At 50.9% G+C, this 11,141-nt stretch overlaps 1 protein-coding gene across 1 annotated transcript; it reads right to left on the bottom strand.

The window, feature by feature from the left end:
• Window positions 1-1,184: 1,184 nt before the first annotated feature.
• Window positions 1,185-10,776, bottom strand: Apln (apelin). The gene is made up of 3 exons (XM_027433513.2): window positions 10,319-10,776; window positions 4,410-4,581; window positions 1,185-3,771 (listed from the first exon to the last, which is right to left on the bottom strand). The coding sequence occupies exons 1-2, from the start codon at window positions 10,383-10,385 to the stop codon at window positions 4,415-4,417; spliced, it is 234 nt and encodes a 77-aa protein (XP_027289314.1). The 5' UTR covers window positions 10,386-10,776; the 3' UTR covers window positions 1,185-3,771; window positions 4,410-4,414.
• Between the last annotated feature and the right edge of the window lie 365 nt (window positions 10,777-11,141).

Raw genomic sequence — 11,141 nt, 5'->3', positions numbered from 1 at the left:
CCTACTCTATATGGTCCTGCTCTAGTTATGTCTCAAGTCAAGTGATCTTGACAGGGGGACATTAGTTTTCCTTCCCCTGTCCCCTGTCCCAAGGAAGTCAAGCTCATCCCCACTCACTGGTACCCAGTTCACTACACTCGCCCTGTACAACCTGGCGGCTGCTGTTGCTTTCTTATCCCCTATCTCCCCTGTTCACCATCCTCTTCCTAGATGCTGTTGGGTCTTCACGGGCCAGTTTCAATCACTCAGCCTCTCTTCACTCTCCCTGATACCACCAGGCTATGCTGTCTCCTACTCCAAAGTTCAATTTCACTTATTGGAACAAAAACCCGTACTTTGTACTTCATTTTTCTCGTGATTGGGAGACCTACTCTACAGAGTTTGTGTTCTGGAATTCACGATGTAGATTCTATAGTCACAAGTTAGGAAACTTTGGGCCAAGCGCTTCCCCTCTCTTAGTGTGTTTTCTCCTCTGGAAGAAAGGAATGACAGTCTTTTAGTCCATGATGTCATAACGACAAAATGAGTGATTATCTTTTAAAGGGCTCTGTTAACCTGCTAAAAGCCTGAATACTTGGGGGGCAGAATAGTTATGGTCCAGCACCACTCCTTTGCCCTCGATTCCATGGAAAATGTGAGCTGGGGGTGGGGGGAGTGTTAGGGAGATAACAAACCAATCTGTGTAAAGCAAGCTCTGCCTAAATGCGCTAAGTTCCTCTGACAACCAGTGCACTTAAACAGCAAGCCAGCAATTTCAAAACTACACATTTTCCTAAGAGTCAGTCCCAACAAAACGCCGTATTTTTAAAGCACTATACACAATGTGCAGCCTGCTGTTAATGATGAGATACTTAAGCATGCTTGTAGGTGACTTTTTCTGTGTTATTGCCTATTGAGCAGTTTTATGACTCTTTAGCAAGTTTGTCTGAAGGCATTTTCTTTAAAATTAAATCTTTTTGGCATTAAGTACTTGTCAAGTCTACAGAATTTCTCACAAGATTTATCAAACGTATCTATTCTGACAATGTCTCTGTCCTCATTGTGTTTTTCTCTGCATTGTGTATGCTTGTGTGCACCTAATGGGTTTATTAACCAAATTAGCATGTACCCAGTGTTCCTGTCTGTTCTTCGTAATATTGACATTTTGACAACAAGCATGAAAAAGCAAGACAGATGGGGCAGAATTGTATTGAACTCCTTGCATTTTATTTTTCAGGCTATCTCATTCATCAAGCAACTCCACTTTGTGAAACATAAAATGATACATACAAAGTCATTACCAGATGTATTTATGGCTGAAAACAACATTTTTCAAGAAAGGCAAACTGGCTAAAAAGTCCTGAAAGTATTCAAAAGCAGTTAAAACAGTAGACACCCACCAGGGATACAAAATAACGTTTAATACAAATCCCACCTTTGATCAGTATGTCCTTAAATGAATTGCTTCTGAAAAAAAACAAAAAACAAAAAAACAAAAAAACCTTTCAATGACACTGCCAGAAAAATGAGGACATTCGAACAGATGCCAAAGGACTTAAAAGGGGCTCAAATTTATGTGAACCAGCCCTTAGACATAGAGAGTCCTTTGGGGAGCTTGTGGCAAATTGGTTTGAGGCCAGTTGACCTAGAACCAGTTTGGGATGCGAGCACTTATGTCCCTACACGTGCAATCTGTGGGCACTGGGACAAGCATGGCCCTTGGGGGAAAGGAATGCCCCAATATGACCTCAAAGAGTCAGGGCAAATTGTCAGTTTGTAACTCTTTATTATAAAGACATATTTACACAGAACAATCTTTACAAACATAGCGAACACGTTCAGGGGACAGGTTTGTTTGTTTTTTGTTTGTTTTGTTTTTAACTCAAAAGGCCTTAATATCTTTATTTAAATTAGTATAAGAATCATACACACTTTAAATAAGACAGCCCACCAGGCCCATTTATCTCTCTCTTCCTTTGCTATCTGTCCTCTTTCTCAGCCGTAGTCCTCCTCTCTTCCCTGTGGGGCTGGCCATGGCAGGCTGATAAGGCAGGAGATGCAGGAACCACAAGAGAAAGAAGGCCCAGTCCCTGGTAGGGGCACCAGCAGTAGAAGAGGCACCAGCCAGGCCCCACTTCAAGCCCAAGGGGTGAGGACCCTATGCCTGGTCCAGATCCCCCCCCCGGGGGGGGGGGCTCTGAAGTGGTGGCGGTAGCAGCAGCAGCAGCAGCATTAGCAGCAGCAGATGGGCAGGAAAGGCTTTGAGGAGGGGTGGATAGGCAATCCTGGAGTTACTATGGGGCTTGGGGGTCCTGACTCCCCCTGCCCTACACATATACAAGTGAATATTAAGCTTCTGTTTTCTCTTTTCTCCCTCCTGGGAGGCCTCTGAGAAGAACAACTGCTCAGGCAAAAGATAAGGGTCTCCCTTCACGGAGGGGCTGCAAAAGGCTCCTAGAAAGAGACTGTGCCTCCTGGTGGAGTGATGAACCCCACCTACGTATCGCTCCCATCTCTCCTCCTTTCTTCCCCTTTCTCCATCCTCTGACACTCCCCCAAAAGCCACAAGAACAAGGGTCCAGTCAACATAGGGGCTCATGACAACCAGTGTCAGGGGTTAAATGGTAGTTTCAGTGCCTGAGAACCCCAATTAAAGTAGCTTGAGCCTGAGCATGCAGCTGAGACCTGGTCTGTGTGGGGGTACATCTCACCATTTATGGACTCTTCTAGGCCAGGTTGGGAGGAGGACGTGCCATGCTCACACAGGGCAGTTCACAGCTGGCTTGCCTCTCCTTCCTCATCCTTCCCAGGTACCCTCTGCACTAAACCCAGAAAAAGGCACTTCATTTGTTTTGAAAGGACATCATCAAGAGGAAAAAGGACATCATAAAGTGGGAGTTGGGAGACCTGGTCCCCATTGAGACTCTGCAGTGGCTCTGAGCAGGTTACTTCCCTCTCCGAGGCCTCTGTTTGTGCAAGCTTTTGCATAAGGAAACAAGCGATCTTCAAGGTCCTTTGGGCTCTGACTTTCTGTAATTTTTATTTTTTATTTTTTATTTTTTGGCAAAAACAAGTATCGTGCTTAGTTAGCTTTTACTCCTGGGAGAGTATAGAACCATGTCAGGCTCAGCACTCTCCCCTTCTGACCCGGACACTGAACTGGCTGCAGGAGAGTAGAGAGGACAAGGATGTTAGGAGACACAGTGACAAAATACTTCCTGGGCCCCTCTCCTTTGCCTCTTCCTTCACAGGGCCAGTGAGAGCTAAGGAAGAAGCCATGGCAGCAATTCCTCCTCATCCCTTCACCATGGCCACATTTCAGTGTCCCCAGTGCACCTCCTCTGGATCCCAACATCCAATCCCACTCATCCAAAGTCTCTCATTGCACATATCTGTACTCCCTTCTAAGTGAGAAGTCCAATTGATAAGCAAGTATGAATGTGCAGGAATCCGTTGAAGAAGGGAGTGTTTCTGTCCAGTTCCCAGGATACTGAGAAGAGGGAAGGGCCAATAGATAGGGACTAGAATGGGGAACAGGCTGAGAAGAAGCTGGGTCTCCAATGGCAGTCCAAGGAGTGGCCAGGAAGATGGGCCAAACGGATCCTTGTGAGAGAAATGGAATCTTCCAACTGAGGGGCAGGACCATGCCATTAGAGGAACTTGGTGGGTGAGAGGAGCCAGGATCATCAGCAGCCATAACAGGTGCAAGATGAGAGTCAGATGGATGTGAGGGTTAGAATCTGTGGAGTAGAGAGAACGGCACCCGTCTGACACTTGGAGAGCTCTTCAATCCTAAAGAGACAAAATGAGCAGAGAGGAGTCACAGACACATAGTAGGTCAGGGGAATCCTCCAGAAAAAGAGAGGAAACAGAAGTCATGGCCACTCCACACCTACTCCCAGGGCACCAAGTTGATCCCCTTGTTTCTGACTTCAGGGGAAGGGGAAGCAGGCCAGGCCTCAGGGGCCCTGCTCTCTGGCCACCTTTTGCTCTTCTCTGCTTCTCGTGGCTCTGGACACTACCACCCAACCTCTTCTGTCCCCTGCCTGACAGTCCCAAGGCTCTCTGCTGCCTTCCCATTCTCTCATAGACCTAGTAAGAGTACACACTGACTATCTGTAGGCATGCCGTCAGCACACTGTGTCTGCAGCCATGGCCTACTAAGACTTCCAGAACTCTCCAGTGGCACCAGCCTGTCCAATCCCAGGCAGAAGGGCAGAGGAAAATAAAACACTCCACTCTTGGGAGGGAGTTAAGAGATTGACCCCAAGCACTAAGCTCCTCTCTGGGCCACGGTCTCCTATTAAATAGAAGAGTGACACAAGTACTTTCCTAGCTCCCAGGAAGCTCTAAGACCCTACTGTGTCTGCCCTTCGATAGTAGACTGTCCATACCCTTTAGTGCTACCAACTGACAAGGGGCTCTAATACCTGATTCAGAAAGGCATGGGACCCTTATGGGAGAGACGGGGGCGCTGTCTGCGGAACTTCCTCCTGCCTCCCTGCCAGGGCCCTGGTCCAGTCCTCGAAGCTCTGGGCTGCACCAGGTAGCGCATGTTGCCTTCTTCTAGCCCCTTCCCATCCGAAGGCAGCATCAGTGGCACTGTGGAGAGGAGAGAATCTGTTAGCCAGGAAGACGGATGGTGGAGACAGCAGAGGAGGCCACAGTCCAAGGGACAGTGCAACTTCTCCACAAGATGGCGCCCCTCATAATTTTCTATTCTACCCGGATGAAAAGATGTGCCATTCATACATACACTGTTCTGGGGCAAGCAGAGCCACTCGTTTTGCCATTGGGGTAACTGATTTTATATTCTTTGGACAGTTATATCATGTATCTGACAGGCACAAACAAGCTCTTCCTTTGGAAATGTCATGATTAGGGGTGCACTCTGCAGCAACAAGCTTATACTTGGCTGGGGAGCACAATGATCCCTATGGCACCCCTACAGCTGGTGTACTTCAAACATTTCAGACATGCAGCATCACAGTTATTGAATTATGCTTCGCTTGTTCTTCGTCTTTTTATTTTTTAATTTTTGTTATCTGCAATCATTTAAAGCAAATACCAAATGCATGTCACCCTATGCTTACATCCTTGGATAGGCAGGGTGACCCACTTCTGGTCCTAGAGATCTTATCTGTCCTCCTCGGTCACCTCGTCAGTAGTTAGGTATCTTTGAGGCTTTTCCTTGCTCCCAAAGCTTCCTTGTGGATGTGGCTAGGACATAACTGACTGAGCCTGCTTTGCACTTGGTTCTTTCTATTCAGCCTGTGAGCAGATTTCGAGGCTAATAGAGATGGCACAAGTGAGTGAATGAGTGCAGGAACTGTCACCTGGAGCAGCGAGCCTGTGCACCAGGAGTGGAGTGGCAGCACCCCATCAACCTATCATTCTAGATCACACCTCCTATCCAAAATCTGATACAAATTCTTTCTACCTGGCTTCTGTTATGCCCTCCCAGGCTCTTGTCTCCATCTGCCCACATCTGGCTTAGTGCAGAAGCCATCTGATGCCACTGAGCCCTAATGGAATCCAAGTTGTGCAGGATGTTCTTGGGAAAGATGAGGGAGAATGCACATTTGCCAGCTCTCACAGAGCCAGAAGTCCCGCCAGGAAAGCTGAGCTAGTACCCAGAGACACCCTTGGACCCGAGAAACAGACAGTGTGCAGGGATGAGATGGTCGGGGGACGAGGCAGGGGAGTAGGATGTCTATGTGATGCCCAGTATGGGAGTGGCCTTCCGAAATGGAGCAGTGCCTGAGGCCAATGATAATGAATAGCAGCCTCTGTTCCCTGCACACCATCAGATTTGCCTTCAGCTATATATGCCTGTTCCCTGAGTCTCACTGCCATCCATCAAGGGATTCCCACCGCTGGCTCACAGTTTCCATATACTATCCAGTTGGCTTCTTGTCCTTCCAACAACCCTCCCTGCCTCCAACACCCCCATACTCTAGTTCTTTCCTTGGCCCCTTGGTTCTTTCTCAGCTTGCACACAATTTCCAGACATTTAGCATCCTCTTGGGCCAAAAGTGGGCGAGGCTTGTCCTTGTGGCCCTCTGTGCAGATTTTAGGGCTGCTGTTCTTCCTCTCCAGTCAGAGCCAGACAAGCACACTACATGCCCCCACACTCAACCCCACATACACACCCTCTCTATCCCTAAAACACCCCCCCATTCTTGTCCAAGAAAATACACCAGATCCATTAGGACCCAGGGGTTTACAAGGGCTGACTTGCCACACTTCTGTGCTCAGGGTTAAAGTGTGTCAATGTGTCCACTGAGGCTCTAAACCTCTAATTCATGAGAGCTGAGAATTAAAAATGCTATTAGTGCTTTGGAGATGGAGGAATGAGGAGGAGGAGGGTCAGGGACTGTTTGACTAATCTAGAACTGCCCTCCTGCTACCATCTGTGAAAGGGCATGGGGCACCATTGTTAGGTCCCCCCAAGTTGATCTAGCCAATGCCCTGACTTTCAGGATCTCATCAAAGTTTACCCTGAACCTTGAGAGTGATTCTTAGTGAAGCTGATGAGAAGTCAGAATCAGAGACACGTTTGAAGTAGGGGATAGTAAGAACTGTGCCAAGCATGTATGGGGACATGCACAGGGGAAGGACTCTACCAGCCTTAAAAAAAGTGAGACCTTGGTTCTCATGCCCATGCCTTCAATGACTGGATTTGGAATAATGGTCCAAGCCATAGTATCCTAGAGGAACAGCAAGCATGGGGTAAATAGGTGTGGATAATGCCAGAAGGGAGAAAGTATCACACACACACACACACACACACACACACACACACACACACACACACCATGTCTTTGTGGCATGAGAGTCTCAGGGTCTATGGCTGTCAGAGAGGATGGGGGGGAACCCTATAGGAAGAGAAGTCAAGAGCCAGAATGAGCAGCATGCTGACGGTGGCTCGGACTCAGGCCAGGAAGATGTCTAGACTCTAGACCTGCAGAGAAGATCCACCCTGAGCCTACTGAGGCTCAGCCAGGCCTGGGAAAGTGGCCACCCCAGAAGCCGCTTGGCCTCTTCCATCCTATTGGGTTGGAGCTCATTGTCCTCCCCATCGCAGGAAGTCTGTGGGCTCCTCCTGCACTCTGATCCCATCTCCCACTTGTTTCCTACGTTTGCTGCTGAGTCTAGTCAGATAAGCCGATACCTGAAACCCTGGCTTTATCCTGTCTGAAAGAACAAATTAGAGGCCGTTGATTCTCATCACAGCTGAGGTCCTGGCTGTACAAAAGGCATTCCCCTTCGGAGATGGGGAATACCCCAATACATTTCAATATGCCCTTCCAACTCATTTTCTGCTTAAAAGGAAGCAGGAGCTATTTCCCAGAGAATCTCAAGCCAAGAGGATTGGAGCCCTTGTCCGTGAGAGTGAGGCAATAGCATTTTCAAGCTGGGAACGGCAGCCAGGGGAAGAACAGGATTGGACTTTCACACAACCTGAACTCCAACCCTGCTGAGACAGGAAAAGGAGTCTGTGAAACTTTTCAGGAACATGCCAACCTCAACAGGAATGGTGCACTCATCTTGTTCAGGGTTGGGTCTGTATAGTGATTGCTTTAAAAAGTCCACCCCTAGGCTCCCGTGGAGATTCCACTGGCCTGTGTCTCTGGGATATGAGACACTCTTCTTAGCCTTCACATTCACCTTCTCTGAGGCTCTGTGCTGTCTTCTACTGCCAGCCTTGCTTCTCTGCATCAGGCTCTGGAAAGCCTGCCCTCCACTTGATTAGTCTTAGGACTTTCCTGTTGAGGGCCTGGCTCAGGTTACAAGGATACCTGGAGTTTAGAACTGAGGATGGAGTGGAGATGTCCTCCACAGTGGGAGGGGGACAGTAAGCTGTCCTTACGCTGCACACTGGAGTATAAGCTGCCAAGGGGGGGAGGAGACCGAGAGAAAATGGTGCTCGGAGAACAAGGGACATTTGGCCAGGACTCAGAAACTCCTGGACTCAGAAGAGCAAAGTGTATCCCAGGTCAGGAGGCAGTGGAGAGTCTGTGGAGTTGGAGGAGGGGCAAAGAGGGAAGGTGAACATTCCAAGTCAGAACAGAGAGTGGAAGAGAAGAGGACACACAGTTTCTGAACTTCGGGGACTGTCTCTGGATACCTCATGCAAGTCTGTGCTAAGGACGAGACTATTCTAGGGCTCTGCTTTCTAGACCAGGACACAGGAGGAGTGTGCATACCTGAACCTCTGGCTGCTGGCTACCTCCAAGAAGGTGCCCTCCTTGGCTCCGGGAGTGGTCAAGAGGTAGGAAAATAGTGAGACCTTTAGAGGTAGCCAATGCTTATCTTAAATAAAATGTAAGGGTGATGCTTATACTCACATTAGGGTGTGCCAAAGAGTTAATGTAAAATGAGAAGACAGAACAAGAAGTTTCAAGGTCTAGACCAGAAACCCAAAGTGTTCTGGAAGCCTGCTTTGCTTCCTTGAAATCAGCTCACCCCTTTACTAGTAATATCCCAACAGCTGGACCCTGAAGGGTTCACTGAGTATCTACTAGCCAAAGTCTCCCTTATACCTTCCCCTCACCCTCTGGGGAAGTATGCAGCTCCTCTGGGGTACCCTTTCTGTACCCAATCATGTTCTCTAAAGGCACTCCTCTAACTATTTGCCTGAAGTCAAACTATGAAGATGTGTCTTGCCAACCATATTGGCTGTGTAAGTTCCAGGACAGAGGAGCAGGCTGCTGTGGTGTCTTGATTCATAGCTTTTGCTCCCTTCCTGCCACTGCCTGGCTGGCAGGAGTTTCTGGGGAAAAGTCTGCACCCTTCATCCCAAGGAGGTGGCTGTCTCGGTGCTAGGGTCTTGCAGGAGACCACTGGACAGCTACCTGGAGGCAAGAGGCACAAACCAGACCAATGTACTTTCCAGAGAAGCCTGGCAGTGTACCGAGTGCAGGGCAATGACAAAGAACAAGAGCATAGAAAGGAGGTAGCTACAAAGAGAGGCAAGCGGAATTGGCCAGAACCCCAGAGGCTCCCGGGCAGCACGCCATCCTCCTGTTCTGGGGGGGGGGAGGTCAAACTAAGTAAGTTCCTGGGCTCTTCCTCTAGGAAACCCACTGTCCTGCTCGTTCTCTCTGTCTGTCTGTCTGTCTGTCTCTCTCTCTCTCTCTCTCTCTCTCTCTCTCTCTCTCTCTCTCTCTCTCTCTCTCTCTCTCTCTCTCTCCACTCTCACTTCCCTGTGACTCTGTGACTCCAGCCCTGGCACTGGCAATTGTTCACCTGGTCTTGACCTTCCCTTTCTGCTGTGCCAGGCAGGCTGCAGTGACAGCCAGATCACAGGACTGGGGCAGCTGAAGGTGCGAGCTGGCAGCTCCAGGAGGCTCTGCCGCACAGAGGATGGGCAGCCTGGGCAGGGGCTCCTGGGACACTGAAGACCTGGACTGAAGTAGGCAAAGGAGTTCCAGTGCCAAGAATTTCCAGGTGGGAGATCGGTACAGGTGGAAGGGAAGGGACCCCCCTTCCCTGAATTGCACGAAGGGCCTGTTTGCTGGTTTGGTACCTGAAGACAGGGGGACCAAAGTTATACTGGTGCAAGAGTGGAGGATAAAGCCAGAATACAGAAGAAGCAAGTCTGTGGGCCAGGTGTCCCACAACCTTGTAGGGAACGAGATCATCCAGGACCTTGGAGTACAGGAGGAGAGCAGCCTGACTCTGTCCGGTCCAGATCTGCCTAAGCAGGCTTCCTCTGCTTACACTCAGGCAACAGCTGGGATCCACTAGCCACTGCGGTCGCCCCCGCCCCCGCAGCGTGCTCCAGACTATGCAACAAGTGTCACGTCTACATGTTGGCACATCATCCCCAGCGGCTTGAGCCCCTGAACTTGCCAGCGGCCCCTAAACTCCAAGACCTAGAGACCTTCAACACTGAGCCCTGATCACTCAGCTCAGGTCAGTCGCCTGATCCACTCACCGGTCCACGAAGTGAGCTGACATGCCCCCATCCTCTTCCCGGCCACCACGTGGGGTGCAGGGTGCAGGGTGCAGGACATAGGGTGCAAGTCTGTGGCCCTGAGCGCCTTAAACTGCGAGGGGCATTCAAGAAGGGCCAAGTGGTGATGTACGTGATAATACCAAACCCCGAACTGTTCCGGGAAGCAGTAGCTACAAAGCACGTCTCCCCCGGCCCCAGATGCCCTGTCAATCGGCCTCCCTGTGTGGCTGGCGCGTGGCTGCTCCTGCAAGGCTCGCGCCGGGTTTCCTGGGAGGCAGGAAGAGCGTGCATGGGGTGGAAAGAGAGGATCCCGCAGGCTGTAGTTCGGGAGAGCCCCGGAGGAAGCCCGGGCGAGCAGGGAGGACAGGCACTCACCTCCACACACCGCAGTCAAGGAGAGCCAGAGCAGGAGCAGCGCCTGCACCCAGAGTCGTAGATTCATGTTGCAACTGGGTCCTCAATCTCCCTGAAGAGCCGGAGCGTGGGCAGAGAGGCCGGGCACCCCGGACGCCGAGAAAGGCGCGAGACGGGGCTGGCGCGTGCGGGCACGGAGTTCGCGTGGCTCCCGGACCACGGGAGGGTGCGTGCCCCAGCAACGCTGCTGGCTGCTGGCCCCACGCCTGCTCGCCGCCCCTGCTCTGCAGCAGCCTCCTTTCCTGCCGCGGGGTAGCGCGGCGAAGCTGGCCTAGGTGGCTCCGGGATAGCAGCAGAAACTCTCCAAGTGGCCGGCGGTGCTTAGTCCGCGACTCGCAACTATCCGTTGGTCCAGGCTGCTAGAGAGAATGCTTCCCCGCTCACTTCGGGGGCTGCATTTTGTAGCTTGTGGTTTGGCAGCGAGCCCACTTGGTCATGTGGTCATCGGGAGGGCTGGGGGGGGGGGAGAGCAGGAAGAGGGAGGGGGAGAGAGCCTCCCGCACCAACCCCCTTCAGGCAAGCACGCTGCAGCCCTATCCAGGACGCGAGAGGGAACCCCGAGGTGGCCCCACAACAAAGGCTGAGCGGCCGCTCGGACAACCCACAGCGGCTCCCCGGACAATGCCTGCCTGGCCGGGGTGCAGAGGGTTTGTAGAGACCTGAAGGATTTCAAACACAGGAAGCATTTGGATCAGTGGAGGGGCACACTTAACCCTTTCTTACCTGATTTCCTCAATAGCTGTCAGGATACCAGGGCATTTGGGGAAGGACCCATTCCGGATCC

The sequence above is a fragment of the Cricetulus griseus genome, chromosome X (assembly GCF_003668045.3).
Source record: "Cricetulus griseus strain 17A/GY chromosome X, alternate assembly CriGri-PICRH-1.0, whole genome shotgun sequence".
Classification (NCBI taxonomy): domain Eukaryota; kingdom Metazoa; phylum Chordata; class Mammalia; order Rodentia; family Cricetidae; genus Cricetulus; species Cricetulus griseus.
This window is presented reverse-complemented; position numbering and strand designations above follow the sequence as displayed.